The 16,030-nt window shown below is 48.9% G+C and overlaps 1 protein-coding gene across 1 annotated transcript; it reads right to left on the reverse strand.

Moving 5' to 3' along the window:
- Positions 1-1,621: 1,621 nt before the first annotated feature.
- On the reverse strand, positions 1,622-15,039 carry PRSS16 (serine protease 16). The gene is made up of 12 exons (XM_063312587.1): positions 14,900-15,039; positions 11,579-11,769; positions 10,762-10,861; positions 9,947-10,076; positions 8,116-8,239; positions 7,786-7,863; positions 6,976-7,023; positions 5,557-5,829; positions 4,438-4,576; positions 3,408-3,587; positions 2,168-2,313; positions 1,622-1,881 (listed from the first exon to the last, which is right to left on the reverse strand). Exons 1-12 carry the CDS (start codon positions 14,964-14,966, stop codon positions 1,831-1,833), a joined length of 1,527 nt encoding a protein of 508 aa, XP_063168657.1. The 5' UTR covers positions 14,967-15,039; the 3' UTR covers positions 1,622-1,830.
- Between the last annotated feature and the right edge of the window lie 991 nt (positions 15,040-16,030).

Below are 16,030 nucleotides of genomic sequence, written 5' to 3' on the forward strand. Positions count from 1 at the left end.
TATTAGCAACCATACAGAGATTTTCTCTGTGGTGATCTGTACCAAACCTGGTCCTTCAAGTTTTCCAATTGGGCAGGAGAAAATGGTTCTGTAAGTGGCTACACACACATCACACTTGCAGTAGTGAGAAACCTTGCTCAGTGCAAGTCTGTAGCCAAACAGGGCGTGAAAGATGCAGCCCTTTCTTCACTCAGACCCCCCCCTCAGAGCCCGGTGCCTCCAAGAAACTGCACTTGGCTGAAGTTCCCAACTGAAGCGAAGCAGATGGTGACTGCCCCAAATGTCCCTCCTCCTGTTTGTCTGTGTTCATCCTTACCACCCACGCTCTTTATCCAACCCAAATTGACAAGTCGCTGCCCCAAGACGCTTGCTGTGTTATTTCCTGAGATTACTCAAAAAAGCCTCACGGTCCTCGGTAAATAACAAAACTGGCTTTGTTTGCCCCCCAGCTGAGTCTGCGAAGGAGCGACCTGGAGCTTTTTCATCGGCTCCACTTCCTTGCGCTAGAGATCCAGGACCTCAGCGAGCTACGCCAGGAGATGGAAACCTTCTCTACGGAGCAGCTGGCAGCAGAGGACCCCAGCCGAGCAGGAGACAGGAAGGCGGCAGCACAGAGCCAGCCCGGTGCAGCTTTTGAACTAACCATCTGAAATTGACAGCTGCCCATCTGAACCCACTGGGCAAAGTGTGACTGGACATCTAGACCCCAAGCAGTTCATGTACGTGTGCATGAATCTACCTTTCCAGCCTAAATCTGGAACATGGCCAAGGGATTCTCAAACTCTCCATTGCTGTAGCTCTACCCTTATTTTGAGGCAATGCAGCAGTCTTAGATTTTGGCCCGTGTGTCTATCTGTCCATCCATCTCCAGTATGGGCATACAGGTAGTCCTCGACCTACGACCATTCGTTTAGTAACTGTTCAGTTATGATAGCGCTGAAAAAAGTGACTGGTCCTTGCACTTACGACCCTTGCAGCGTCCCCGCGGTCACGTGATAGTGATTTGGGTGGTTGGCAACCACTGTGTATTTACGATGGTTGTAGCATCCTACAGTCATGTGTTCGCTGTTTGCAACCTTCCCAGCTGGCTTCCAACAAGCAGAGTCAATGGGGGAGCCAGCAGGGAAGGTTGCAAGTTGCAGTCATGGGATGTCTCGCTTAACAACCATGGTGATTCACTTAATGACCATGGCAAAAGGTCATAAAATTGGGTGGGGTCATGTGATGCCTCACTTAATGACCACACCACTTAATGATGAATTTTCCGGTCCCTATTGTGGTTGTAAGTCAAGGACTACCTGTAAAGGGAAAGAAGAAAGTTTCATGATTCAAATTTCTAAATGTTAGATTAGAGTTATCACAGGAGGCACAAGGCCACGACCTTTTTAAAACTGGCAACCTTTGCTCTCTAGCCTCCTTTCCTATGCAGATGTGGCTTTGCTGCAAATGACATCACCATGATCGAGTTCACGTATCCCCCAAAGCCACAGCATACTTAACTATGGTTTATCAAAAAAGCCACAATGGGTTTGGTTCACATGATTCAAATCAAACCACCACATTAGAGTTCTGCACCACACACAAAGTCAGCCAAGATCAACAGAGTGATTGATTCTAAATCTTAATTTTAGAAATGTGTTATTTGGAAAGTAGCGTGTTTAAAAAAAAGTTAAAAAGCAGATTGCCACAGTAGCAAAAGAGGTAGTTTTGTTGTGTGGCAAAAGAATTTTGTGACGGTCTCTAAGCGAAGACAAGTCCAAACAGCTTTGCTTTGTGTCTCTGGCTCTACAAACCGGTCTGGCTTCTTTCTTTCTTGTGTGTCCAGGTGTCTCAATGAATTTTTGCTAAATTCAGCCACTTGTCAAGCCAGAAGCTAATTTGCTAAAGAAAGAAAGAAAGAAAAAGCCAATTTTACCATCTTCAAAGAAGATACTAGTTTGTCTTCTTAGCTGCTTCTTTGCCAATCTTCTGCTCTCCCTCTTTTCTTAATTTACATTTGAATAACTTTGTTATTTTATTTGGAAAAGTGTTCATGTTTCCCCAAATTGAGGTCCTGGTGGGAGAAAATGCAGCAGCCCACAAGGTTCTAGATTTCAGCCTGATTATTTTACCCGCTGCCTTGTCCGGCCCCCAACCATTTAGCTGAGCCTCTTTCGGCCACTCTTACCTGTCTGGCCTGGACAAGGGGCAAAGGGTCCGTGGGTTGGGATGTATACATGTTAGCACAGTGGGCAGTGCCATTGATTAAAATGGCCAGTTCAGAAATGGACTCGTTCTTGAGGACACTCAGGGCATGCCAGGGATCAATGTCACCTTGGAAGGAGATTGGAAAAGATAGTGAATGAAAGAAAGAAATCAGCAGGTCTCAAGCAGCTGGTTCAAATGCAATCAGGAAAAAAAAAAAAAGGCAAACCAAGCTCACGTTTTAGAGCTGAATTCTAGGGTCCAAATGCATGTAACAGCTACAGATAGTCCTCACTTAATGACCACAATTGGGACTGGAATTTCAGTTGCTAAACAAATCCAACCTGATTTTACAGCCTTTTTGCGCTGGTCATTAAGCAAACCACATGGTTGTTAAGTGAATCACACGGCTTCCCATTGATTTTGCTTGCCAAAAGCCAGCCAGGAAGGTTGAAAAAGGTGATCACATGACCACAGGGCGCTGCGACGGTCATAAATGCAAACCGGTTGCCAAGTGCCCAAATGGTGATCATGTGGCCACAGGGATGCCGGAACGGTCATAAGTGTGAGGACCGGTCACCAGTTGGTTTTTCCAGCACCATCGTTAAGTCCAAACCGTCACTAAACTAATGGTTGTTAAGCGAGGACTATCTGTAATGTGAATCACCCAAAGGGCAGTTCCTAAAGAAATAAGCATGGATCTGACTTCCTGGACAATAGAGTTTGCAATTAAAGGGCCTTTGCTTTTTATATTTCTCCCATATTAATATAAAATTTTCCACAGAGAGAAAATAAGAGAAAGGGAATACACAGCTTGCATAAAGGGAAAAAATCCCTCCAGGCATGTGAAGAGCACTCCCCGCCCCCCGTAGTGGCAATGCACCCCCCAGTCAGTAAACACCACCAGGCATAAAAATATCTGGTCCTGTATTGCAAAACAAAGTTTCTAGACATCTTCAAGGTTCTCTTCCACCCTGGTCTTTTCAATTATGGGCTGCAATGGTTTCCATCCTCTGCAAAATAAAATCCCCCTTAGATTGAGCTTGGCTTCTGGTAACTTCATGTCCATCTTGGTGTCCGGGTTGCCATGTCTTGGCAATAAGGCAGAAGAGTTTAATAACTTCCCTGGCATTTCCTAGTGGTCTCCCATCCAAACATTACCCAGTTCCAACCCCACTTAGCTTTTCAAAACCAGGTGTCACCCGCTGTGACCATCCTCATACCATTCACGAAAAGGACTCGACTGGCTTTGGGATGGTCGGCCCCGTAATAGTCATTGGTGAAAGTCACGGCTTCCCCCACATCGCGAGAGGAGATGTTGAAGACTTGCCCGCAGATATCTAGCTGGAAGGTCAAGTTCATTAGGCGGGAGAAGGGGCAGACTGGGTCCTCACAGGTCTGGTCTAAAACAGGAGGAAAAGCATTTTTGAAATGACGTTTACCAGATTAATGCAAATGGTTATGTTTGGAAGGCTCTTGAACTATGTACATAATAAAGCTGACTGGTTCCTGCTTTCAGACAAGCTACCCAAAAAGACACCTCATAAAAAGAAAGGAGGATGGGGAGGGAAGAGGAAAACTTCCTTTTTCTTTGCAACTCAAAACCTCAGTTCTGTTTTATGTTGTTGGCAAGCAAATGAACTAGGCTTTGCTGTGATGAGCAACAAGGAAACAAAAGGTCCAAACTGGTATTACTCCCATCGTTCCCCCCTGATGGCCATGGTATTTTAGAAATAGACTGGGAATGGCAGTGAAGGGACTGAGCCAGATAAGGACAGTGCTGGGTGGGGTCAACATATTTTAAATCTTCCCTAGGCTCTGGCCTCAACTTCAACCCGGGTTTGCTCCAACCCGAAGTACCAATGGGAGAGTTACACCAGCTGCATGTCCCCACCCAATTCCGTTCAGGTTGGTTGGGGGCGGGCAGGATCAAACCCCACAAATGCAACACTGCCAACTCCACATCAACTTTTTTTTTCTGCAAATGAGGCATGCTCAGGTTATGCATTCCCTGGATGAAGAAACCCTTCAGCCCTCATCTACTTTCCTTGCAAAAAGCAAACGCTTTTCTCTTTTAGCAAAACTTTGCCTCCTGATCCAGAAGGTGACAGAGCGGATAGCAACAGCATATTGGAAACAGGCTTTTACACAGAGCTTTAATGAGCTCCCATGGGGTGGGGGGGCAAAGGATAGCTCGGGAGCCGATGGCTGAAAGGGTGGGGAAAGGGCAGGACGCTTTAAATGCTCACTTACAGTAGCCAAATTCTGTGCACGTCTGGAAGTACCACTGCCTCATGCCCTGTGACCCCTCGATTCTGGTGTCCTGTAACTCCTTCAGGAGATCCTCGTAAGTGTTATCCACACACAGCAGTCCCAAGCTGGCTGTAAAAATCTACCCAAAATAATCCCAGTATTTATCATTTTCTTCCAGAAGGGTTTGTTCCAGCCTCCAATTGATCATTTTGAAATTCTGGAATTTCGTAAGGCCTTCACCTCAGCCAGGTTGGACGCTCTGCCCTCAGCAGTACTCCTACACGCCTTTGGTTACGTCCATGTGGTGATGGGCTCAATAGAAACTCTAAGTCATATGCTACTACATTGCTCCCTATATAAGGACTCTAGACAGACCCTTAAATATCCAACCTTGAAGAAATTTCCAGGTAGAGGATGTGATTTCTATTTAATGCTACTTCTTTTGGACAAGGACTCAAAAATATCCTCCCACGTTGCCCAGTTTTGTGCTACTATCTGTATGATACACCGCACCATTACTTAGGTTTGGAATTTCTTATAATAGTATATTATTTTGACTTATTTTAGTATTTTATTCTTAATTATTTTAGATCCTATTATACTGTTTTTCTGTTTATATATGTATGCATGCATGCATATAGAGAGAAGGATGTAATACTGCTTTTATTAGGTATTTTGAGGTCTTTTGAATGTATCTGGCCTTTTTTTAAAAAATCCGTTCAATTGTGTCTGATTCTTGGAGACTGCCTGGACAAGTCCCTCCAGTTTTCTTGGCAAGGTTCTTCAGAAGTGGTTTGCCATTGCTGCCTTCCTAGGGCTGAGAGGGAGGGACTGGCCCAGGGTCACCCAGCTGGCTTCATGCCCAAGGCAGGACTAGAACTCACAGTTTCTAGCCTGGTGCCTTCACCACTACACCAAACTGGCTCTCGTTTCTGGCCTTAGGGCTGCAATAAACTTGACTGATAACCAAAATAAAGTACAGGGCCTGGTTGCTTAAGGACTGTCTAAATTCTGCGCCTTCTGCCCATCCTATATGATCCAAATGAGTTGGCACAGTCTAGATTCCCAGGGAGTGACCTTCTCTGTGGCGTGTCCCCCCAAAAACTACAATTGCCTTACCTTGTTGACCAAAAGAAGTCTCTGGTACGGAGAGCCAATGCTGCTGTTGGTCATGATGCCACACACGCTGGCCACGGAGCCCCAAGTAAGGTAGATGTTATTGTACTGCACGGCTCCCATGAAGAAGTCGGCCAGGTTGCTGACCAGCATCTGACAGTCCCTTTCCCCCCGTAAAGCACGGCAGGAGTGGAAATCTGTGGCGAGCTTGCCCAGCTGCCTGGCACCCAGCAGGCTCTCCACGGCAGAGAAGGCCTCCCTCACCATTTGCAGGCACTGCAGAAAAAAGCAAAGAAGTGACCCAAGCCAAGTCAGGAGGGTCCTGGTGGGGAGGGGGACATTCATGGACAGGAAGCAGAATGCCCAGCACAACTGAAGAGGGAGCATGGAGCTGAGTGAGTTGGGAGAAAAATATGAGATCCGCACACTGTTAAACACGCGTTGCTTAACTGTGAATTATTAATGTTTCTCAGACTTGGCAACTTGGGAACGTGCAGACTTCAACACCCAGAATTCCCCAGCCAGCACAGCTGGCTGGGGAATTCTGTGAGTTGAAGTCCGCACGTCTCCAAGTTGCCAAGGCTATGCTGGCTGGGGAATTCTGGGAGTTGAAGTCCACAGATCTTCAAGTTGCCAAGGCTGAGAAACACTGTAGTAGATAAACCAGAAGAGGTTGGGTTCGGAAAACATGCTAAGCAATCCATCCAAGTTGGCAAACCAAGATGACTAGGTTCTGGGTTCAAATGCCCAAGGGGTTCTATGGGTGGAGGGCAGGGCTGCCATGGCAACACCATATCCACCATCTTGCCAATTTGGACTCCGCTGCAAGTGCCCCTGTTCAAATTATGGGCAGGTGTGTCGTGTGTGAATGTGGTTAAAGGATTCTGGTCTCAGCTTCCCCAAGTTACATAGGTTGCCAGGAAGACCAACAGACTCCCAGAAAGGAAATTCAGACCTAGTGAGAGCCAGTCTTGCCAACCTCTTGGGATCCAGGGATGTTGGGATCACGACTTTCCCTGCCTTAAAAGTCCACACGACCGTAAGTGACAGGCAAAGATTCAAACCCATCAATTTGTTCAATTTGTTTTTGACTTTGTGCTGGAAACTGAAGAAAATGAACTTGTGATTTGTGGGTTTGATGATCAGAAAGGGTAGAATATGGAAAGAAGGGAGCCACGATGTAACCTTAGAGAGAGAGGATAAAATATAAATGCATTTATAACTGCTGAAAAGATCAGAAGTTGCTCCTTATTATATCTATATCTATATTTCCTTTCCTTTCTTTCCTTTTCTATTTACTTATCTCTTTTACTTTACTTCCTTGTTTCTTTAAATTTGTATTGTTTTTACTTTGCCACAATACCTTTAATAAAAATTAATTTTTAAACAAACAGTTGCACTGGGTGTTTTTAGAGAACTAACCTCTTTGGATCCACCCACCACTGGATTCGAGAGACTTGCAGCGACAACCTGAAGAGATGGGAGCAAAAGGAAAAAGACACCGATGGGATCTCTCGAGCATACGGCTCAGCCTCTTCCTGAAATACTGCGGCTTAAATCTAGAGTGGAAAGTTTCACAACAGACATCCCCTGGCCATGATGGTTAACCGGTGTGTTAAAAAAAATTAGATCAGAACTAAGTTTATGCATGAAGCGTGACCTGTGCACCAAGCAGATGGATTTACACCCACTAAGCCATAAACCATGATTTAGAAATGTTAGCATGGCCTTTCTCAACCTTTTGACCCTGGAGGAACCTTGGCTCAGCACAACGCAAGAACAATTATTGTATATAGAGGGACTTGCTGGTCATGCTTGTTTTTCTTCCCCTTTTTCTCCTCCAGGGTGGAAAACACCGATTTTGTTTCCTTCTGAGCAAATTTGTGGGCAAATCTTTCACTGTGCAAGCAAGTAACAAAGGCTTAATAGTGTTTTTCAAACTCGGCGACTTTCAGATGTGTGGACTTCAACTCCCAGAATTCCCTAGCCAGCCATGGCTGGCTAGGGAATTCTGGGAGTTGAAGTCCACACATCTGAAAGTCGCCGAGTTTGAAAAACACTGGCTTAGCACAATACATGAACAACTGTAAGTCAGAAAACACCTTTTCTTTCCCCTTCTCAGCAATTGCGGACAAATCTTTCACCGGGCTTCACTTATTTCTGATGAACTTAGTCTCCAAACGATCGCCCCCAAATTCAGAAGTTCACTTTGGTGCTCTGGCAAAATCTGACCTGGTTGTAGCCTGTGAAATCCAGCTGGGCTCTCACTGGGGCAGACGACGCGACGGCAGCAAAGACTAGGTGGGGAAACTGGAAGGAAAGAGGGAAGGAAGGAAGAGCAGAAAGGGAAGAAGAAGTATTTCCCCACAAGATCTTGGACTCTCGGTTAGGGAAGAGAGGTAGCCTTCCAACTGACTCGGTTTCCCTGGCCCTTGACCTCCATAACGTCCTGTTTCTGATGTGCACAAACAGCCATCAAGGCATTCCTCCCCCCTCACTTCTAGATTCCAGTGCCTGCAAGAAGATCCCAATTCCCTGTTTCGGTTGCTTTCCAGATCCCACCTTCAGCCTCAGCCAGGCAGCCAAGGAACCAGGGTATGAGCCTCCGAAACAAATCCAGGTGTGATTCGCCCCCAAGCTGTACTTCTGGTTGATAAAATGGTGGAAGGCAACAAGATCAGACAGACTGAAAGGGAGAAGGTTTAAGAGAGCGTTAGCAATGCAGGATGGGCAGTTCCTACCCCCCCTGCCGCCAATCTTCCTCATTTTGTCCAGCAGCCTGGACAAGGTTTCGCTTTCGACGTAGGCTTATGGCTGCCTCATTGGCTCCAAGGCACGGCAAAGTGGAAACAATTCCAAATTTATCCAGAAGAAGCAAGTGCAGGCTTGTCTTTCCAGCGTGGCTGGCCTAAACCCTTCCTGCCACCTGAATTAGGGTCTAAACTGTGTCTGAGCTCAAGCCAATACCAGGTAGTCCTCAGGTTACGTCCACTCGTTCAGCAACCATTCAAAATTACGAGGGCGCTGAATGAGGGAGTTCTGACTGTCACAGGGCCCTGCAGTCACACAATCACGATTTCTGACTTTCCCTGCTGGGTTCTGACAAGCAAAGTCAATGGGGAAGCTGGCAGGAAGTTGGAAGTCACAGTCACATGGGGTCCTTGCTTAACAACGGCAACCGGGACTGCCGTCGCTAAGTGATGCAGTCATGTGACGACATGCTTTGCAACTGCATTGCTTAGCAATGGCAATTCCAGGCCATATTGCCGTTGTAAGCCAAGAACTACCTGTACTTGTTAGCCAAGCTGCATGTCTGAAACACTCATTTCCACCCATCAACTCACACCATTGCCTGAAAATGACTAGGGAACAACTTTGGAGGCTGAAGACAAATCGCTGATCCTTCCTAATGAAGACTAGTGACTCCCAAGACTGTTACCTTTTCACCTTGCTGAAGCCCACCATTCCCAACCCAACCCTTTTCTCAATTTTGGGGATTGCAACTCCCATCATCCATAGCCACTGGTAGTGTTGAGGGGGGATGGGAATTCTATCTCGAGGGTCTCAAACTAAAAATGTCCCTGAACGTTACTCCCTGCAGGAGCCAGAAAGAGCAGGGTTCCTCAACCTTGGCAACTCTAAGCTGTGCGGACTTCAACTCCCAGAATTCCCCAGCCAGCTTTGAAGTCCGCACAGCTTAGAGTTGCCAAGGTTGAGGAACCCTGGCATAGAGGTCCATGTGCTTTTTCACAGCTCTGCCCTAGCACGAGATCAGCATCGAATGCCACACTAAATGTAGCGTTTAACTGTCAAGCAATCTCAGCTTTTCATTTCAAGAATGCATCACTTTCATTTTTACATTTATTATTACCCTTTTATCGTTCTATTTTCACGAGGTTTTCCTGCTCCCGTATATTTTTGAAAAAGAGCAACCAGAGTCAAACGGGGCACATCAAGCTTCTAGCCCTCAAGGCAGCAAAAACGGACTTGGGTATGTCTAGACTCTGCCTGATGAAACCTCAGAAGCCTGAGGAAAGCTAAATGGGTTTTTCAGTGGTTGGAGTAAAACAAGGCAACTTGGCACCCAGCAGATTCAAATCTGATCACCTCCAACTAACATGGTTAGTAACAAGGAATTGCAGAGTTTAGTCCAAACGTCTTGAGATCAAAGCTCTGATTCCTTCTACCCACATATCTAGAATAAGCCAACATAACAAATCAGCCAAAAGATGCCAATAAAACCAATTTTTGCCAATGCAGACAGAAAGAGAGAACATCGGCAGATTTCTAGCTGACCTTATAAATGGTCTAGTAATCTCCAGAACGAGGATGCAGAACAGGACCAGTACCTTGCCCCCCTCACCCGAGAACCGGTGGATTTTAGGCAACTCACGCTTGCTGGCTGGACAAGAATTGGAGGTTTTGATCCTGCAAACCATCATGGTTGAGGCTGGTCCCGTAGAAGCGGTGCTCCAGAGCAACCAGGAGGGCGCTATGCTTCTCGGCCAATTCCACATGATGGCCTGAAATCAGAACAAAATGCAACAGTTAAGATGAACAGTCCGCCAGGGTCCCCAGCCAACAGAGGAATCAAGCTGCAGGCCCTGAAACTTATAGGAACGGTAGCCCCAGCATCTGGAGGGCTTCGCTTGCCTCCACAGCTGCCATTCGAATTCTGTGGGTCGAATCTTAGATAGGGGCAATCCACAGCTGGCAAGAATGCAGGTGGCCCTGAAGGTTGTTTTTGCAGCCCCCGAAACTGCACAACCAAATTCCAGGGGCGAACTGCAAAGAAAGGGAGGCACATCTGCCTGTTCTCCAGCAGGAAAAGGGGGGAGAAAATTCAGAAGGCGTACATGGGTGCGGTAAAAATGCTCTGGATACAGAATCAAATCTGTAGAGATCCAAATGCTAACAAATGCAGAGGGGGTATTTTCTTCCCACCCACCCCAGATGACTCTATGACTACGTGGTGCAGCAGGGGGGCGGTCTGCAGGGAGGGAGTTAAAGAAGAAGTCAAGATGGCGGCCATGACAACAGGATCAAGGCTGCCGAACAGGGTCTCTGGATGTTTTCCAGGCTGCTCAACGCAACTTTACTCCTCCCAAGGGACAGGAAGCAAGGCTGAATGCTGCGCTCTGGAGCGTGGCCTCGTGGCCCCCACCAGCCTTCCTTAAAAACCTCCCACTGTGCAGCCCACTCACTTACCAGACAGCACAGAGGACTGCGAGAGGGCGGATTCCCCCCCAATGTAGAGGAAGACGGGCCCCACGGGACGCTGCCAGTATCCCTCATTAATCCAGAACCGCTGAATTTCAGAGAAAAGATGGAAGAGGGCCAAGTCACTGGACATAACAGCAGAACTCAAGAATGCTGCAAGGCTGAGAATGAAAGGTGCGGGCTCTGTGCAGCTTTGCATCCGACACTATCCCCCCCCACCAAGAATTCTCTTGTGGGACTCCCCTCTTCTGGAATTGTCTACCTCCCCCAAAAGTCTGTTCCCCACCCCAGGGCCGCAAATAGGGTCTGTGTCACCCGGGGCAAACATGGATTCCACGCCCATTTTGCCACCCCCCCAGCACAGCGCCCAGGGCACATGCCCCGATTGCCGCCCTAGTTGCGGCCCTGCCCCACCCCACCCCACCCCACCCCAACTTGCAAAAATTGGGCTATTCTGGAAGGCCTTTAAGAGTTGACTGTTATATTTATTAGCAGCAGGCGCAGACTCCCTAAACCTGTCTATAAGGACTGTCTTATTTCTGATCTTGTAAATCCTGGAAGGCCGTATTGTGCCTGTGGCACATTGGTCATTTCCAAAAGATGGACAGGAGGCTATCAATTAATGTTTCCCAACCTTGGCGCTTTTAAGATGTGTGGGCTTCAACTCCCAGAATTCCCCAGCCAGCATGCTAGTGAGCTTTTAAGGGTTAGGGTTAGCCCAATTCTGGGAGCTGAAACACCACTATAAACAGCCAGGGCAGGTCTGAATGCATAAGGCTGACAGTTCTCAACTGCTCTTCTTCACCTGGTTAAAAATGCGTCTGTGTTGCCAGTCGAAGTGATCCAGAGGCTGGGGGATGGTGCCCACCAATGCCGGGATCCAACCTGGCACCGCTGGTCTCTGGGTCTGTTGCTGCCAGCGGGAATGGGCTTCTTTCATCGCTCGTTCCTCCTGTTGCTGCTGGACATGCTTGCGGAAGAGCCACAAGTTTCTGCCTAAAGGGGAAAGCAGAGGAAAAAAAATACGATTTTTTTAAAACTTAAAAGCATCTGCATTGCTGCCAGTAGTCCAGTTCATCAACTCTGGGAGGTTCAGAATAAAAAGAGGAAAGAAACTGTTTGCAATACCCAGCATCGTGTATAAGTACTCTGTTTGGAAGCGGATTCGGGGGCCATCTTGGAAAGTGCTCCCTGGACATTCCTCCGTTCTCTGCAAAAAGAGGAGTCACCTTCCCAGTTCACAGGAAAGCCATAAGGAAAAGACTGGAAATGCGTCCGTCCTAACGAACTGGAAGATTAATGGGGTTCTGAAGTGAACAGAATCCAGCTGCAGCCGCTTCTTTTAACTCTACCCCTTAGCCTTTCAATAAATCCTGTTAAAGAAGAATCTAGGGCAATCTTGCTTTGGGTTGAACCAGCTGCCAGACGTCTGACCTGTTGTGAGAAAAATGCTCACCTCCACAGACCAAATACCTGCCTGGTCGCCCTCAGCTTAGATCATATGCCCACTTAAAATGGAAGTTCTTCTGGACTTTCTGGAAGGCCACGAATGACGCGCCAGCCTCGTCAACTACCTGGAAGCTTCAGCTTGTCCAAAACATGGCGGCATGGGCAGTTATGGGCGTGCCTCAGTATGCCCACGGCATACTGAGGCACGCCCACATAACTCCTTGCTTCACCAGCTGCACTGGTTGCCAGTTTGCTTCTGGGTGCGATTCAAGGTGCTGGTGGCTACCTATAAAGCCCTACATGGCAGAGGGCCTGGCTACTTGTGGGACCCCCCATCTCCCATAACATCTGCCCAGCCAACTTGATCCTGCAGGGTTGGCACACTCTGGGTTCCCTTGATTAAGCAATACCGTCTATCAAGATCTGGATGGCCCCACTCTGCTATTGTTCAGAAGACCTGGCTCTTCGCCCAGGCCTTTGGCAAGGGAGACCCCTTTCATCGGCTCTATCGTTCTTGCATCTTTTATTTTTATTTATTTATTTTTCAAATTTCTATCACTGCCCATCTCTCCCAAAAAGGGGACTCCAGGAGGTTTACAATAAAGCTAAAAAGATTAAAATACGATAAAAACAAGATATATTACATAATGTATAAAGTATAAAATAGCATCCAAGATGGCAATCAGATTCATAAATACATGGGGACCACTTTAAGGCGCTAGCCACCCCCAGGATTGACTACCCTCCTTCCCGCCCCAAGCAAGATGGCAGAGCGTTCCAAAGGGCGGGAGCCACGGCAGAGAAGGCCCACTTCCTGGGCCCCACCAGACAGCATTCTCTTGCAGACAGGGTCAGTAACATGCCCTCCCTGCATGACCAGGTGGGACAGGTCGATGCAATGGGGGTGAGACAGTCCCTCAGGTAACTTGGCCCCATGCCACGTAGGGCTTTAAAGGTGATGACCAACACCTTGAACTGGGCCTAGAAGCTAACTGGCACCCAATTTTATTTTATTGGTTTTATCGTAATTTCTTTGTTTGATTGTTGTGAGCTGCCCAAAGCCATTGAGAGTTGGGTGACATACAAGTTCAACAAATCATCATCATCTCTGGCCCAAGCGTGTTCCAGGGCAGAGGCAGCCACAGACAAGGCCCACCTCACCTTCTGGCCCATGAGTGCCTTGCATTGACGGGACCTTGAGCAAACCCCCTCCTGATGCTCTTGCAGGAGAAATTTTGGATATTAGGGTGGAAGGGGGAGGTGAGGCCATCTCTGGGCAATGCAATGCAACACAATCAGAGATTATTTTGCAGCTCTTCCTTGCCAATTTATTTATACAACACCTCTGTATACATAAATACTGAAGTGTTTTATTGATTTGTGTAAACAAAAGGTTCTTTTTATGTACAAAGTCACCCAGTGCGATGGCACAGGCGCTATTAAATAAATGAACAAACACTGCCCAGACTCAAGGGGGTTTCCAGTTAGATCCGAAGGCTGGCTTCTGTGAACACGGTGTCTTGTCTGCCCAGCCACTGCGGTTTCTAAGCTGCCTTTATGAATTATCTTACATTATCCCAAGGCCAAGCTTGGCTTGTTCAATAAACTATAGTTAAATTATGGCTTAGGTCTTTTGGCATCCAAGGTGTGTATGCTCAGTCCTATTTGACTCTGGCAAGTGGCCAGTTCAGGGATCAGTTGACCCCCTCTGTGCAACTGGAAGCCAATTCTCTCTCAAATTACAAGTAACTTTATCTCCATGTTCACTGAAAGATGCAGGCAGATGCTCTTTCACAGCTGCTTCTGCAGAAGTGAAACAGAGCGAGGAAGCCCCGTTCTGGCGTCTTGCTTCTCAGAAGCCAGAATCATCAAAAAGGCAGCCTCAAGGCACCTACTTCCGGCCAGTAGCATCAGCCACCCACACAGGCAAGCTGGCTTTTTGTCTTCAGCCCCCAGGAACTGTGCAGAATAAATCCAGAATCAGCTGCACAGGTTAACCTGCATTAGTGACTGAACTCAAAGATCCGGGGATGGGGGTGGGGGTGATGTCTGCTCCCCAGCCTTTTTAGGACAGATGCCCCCTCCCCAAAGAATTGTGGGAGACTTTTCCAAGCGGGAGAACACCCTGTGAGTTTAAGGGCTGATGCTGAGTTTCTTTTCAGAAAGCAGTCTCGGGGCTTTGGCGCCTCTGCAACGGCGGGGCGGGGACGCCTTGGGCATGCTCAAGTGAGCAAATAGCCTCCGACTGACCGAAGATTCAAAACGCCAGGCAAAAGGAACCACAGCAGCCGGGGTAAAACCTTCGAATGCAGGAGCAGTCTACCATAATCACACCACCCAGGAGGGAGTAGCAGATGCTTTTACAACTGCAGAACTGAGCCTCCACTTGCCGGCAGGAGAATGCAGGAGCAGTCTACCCCTGAATATCACGTGCCAGGGCATGCTGAAAGCGGATGCGTGCCTGCCCCCACCTGCAACTTTTCTCCCCAAATACTGAACTGGCCCCCGTTGGAAACAGAGTAACGTCCCCGGAGGAACTGGGCTCGGCCTCGATCCTGACCCCCTTCTTGCCCCAACCAGAAGCGAGCAAACGGAGAGGAAAGGGGGCCACCCCTCCCCACCATCCGAGGGGCAAAGCTCGCAGAACCAGGGTCGGGCCGAAGACCTGCGAACCCACCTGCTTGTGCCAACGCCAGCAGCGCGACTAAGAGGACCCCGCAGGAAAGCCGGAGCGAGGGCACCATCTTCCAGCCCCAAGGAGCGAGATCTGGGGTGGGAGGTTTTGCGGGGAAAGCGAAGCGGAACCAGCTACCTATCCCCCCACCCGCCGTGGCAAGAAAAAGTCGCGCTCACATGACCAGCTGCCCCGCCCAGCCCACCTCCCTGCGCGAAGGCACTCGCCAGGCGCCGCGGTGTTGCTTTCACTTTCTTTTCTTGCCAGCGTCGGTCGCCTGCGATCGCACGCCGAGATGAGCCAGCGTTAGGCAAGCCCCCAGCACCTGGGCTCACCTGACGGGCATGTGACGGCGTCACGTGATGGCGTGGCTCACCCCGCGGACGAAGTCACCCTTGGATGACTTGGGTCCCCAGGACACGCTGACCGTCCCTTTTAATTGAGTTTGCCGCGTCACCGACTCGGATTCCCAACCCCCCCCCACAATGAATTTTTTGCAACCCGGCGCCCCAGAAGTCTGCCGCTTGCCCCTTGCCCTGAAAAAAGTAAGAGCACTCCCGCCCGTTGTGTTTTCACGTGCCCTAGGAAAAGCAGAGGCGCAGAGCCGTCAGCAAAAGTTGGCCAAGGCAGAGAAAGCCGCCCGGGGGAACGCGGTTGCCCCTTCGGCTGCGTTCACACGCTCGGCGCTTCAACCAGAGGACAACCTCGGTTCCTGGTTCCGCGAAGGACACGCGGTGCGGGAAACGTTCTCGCCGCGCGGGGGCAGCAGAGACACGGCGCATCCCCGTCGCATCCTCTGGAAAAGGGGACGAGACCAGCCCGTGCGCGATTTGTTACGACTTATTTAAATTTACGGGCCGCCCAACTCCAGTGGACTCCGGGCGGCGAGCAGAAGTGTGGAATTTTAAATATAAAATTTAGGGATGCCCTAAAGGCGGTTGCTTTGTGCAAAGGCGCTCAGCGCAGCGGCGGAGAAAGGGGAGTGGGTTGCCGAAGCCAAGCGGGCTCGCGTCTCCCCTTGGGAAGCGAACGGGGCAGCGCATCGCAGTCGTCTAAACGGGGGGGGGGGGAGCAGGCCATGGGATGCCCTCCCCAGCCCTGGTGCCCCCAGGTGCGCATCGAGGGAGGGGCGGT

Source organism: Candoia aspera, chromosome 10 (assembly GCF_035149785.1).
Source record: "Candoia aspera isolate rCanAsp1 chromosome 10, rCanAsp1.hap2, whole genome shotgun sequence".
NCBI classification, from domain to species: domain Eukaryota; kingdom Metazoa; phylum Chordata; class Lepidosauria; order Squamata; family Boidae; genus Candoia; species Candoia aspera.

Coding starts and splice junctions, on each gene's coding strand:
- PRSS16 (XM_063312587.1), bottom strand. CDS start 14,966: ATGGTGCCCTCGCTCCGGCTTTCCTGCGGGGTCCTCTTAGTCGCGCTG. Junction 4,577..5,556: donor GACTTCTTTTGGTCAACAAG/GTAAGGCAATTG, acceptor TATTTTGGGTAG/ATTTTTACAGCCAGCTTGGG. Junction 2,314..3,407: donor TCGAGTCCTTTTCGTGAATG/GTATGAGGATGG, acceptor TCTCCTTCCAAG/GTGACATTGATCCCTGGCAT.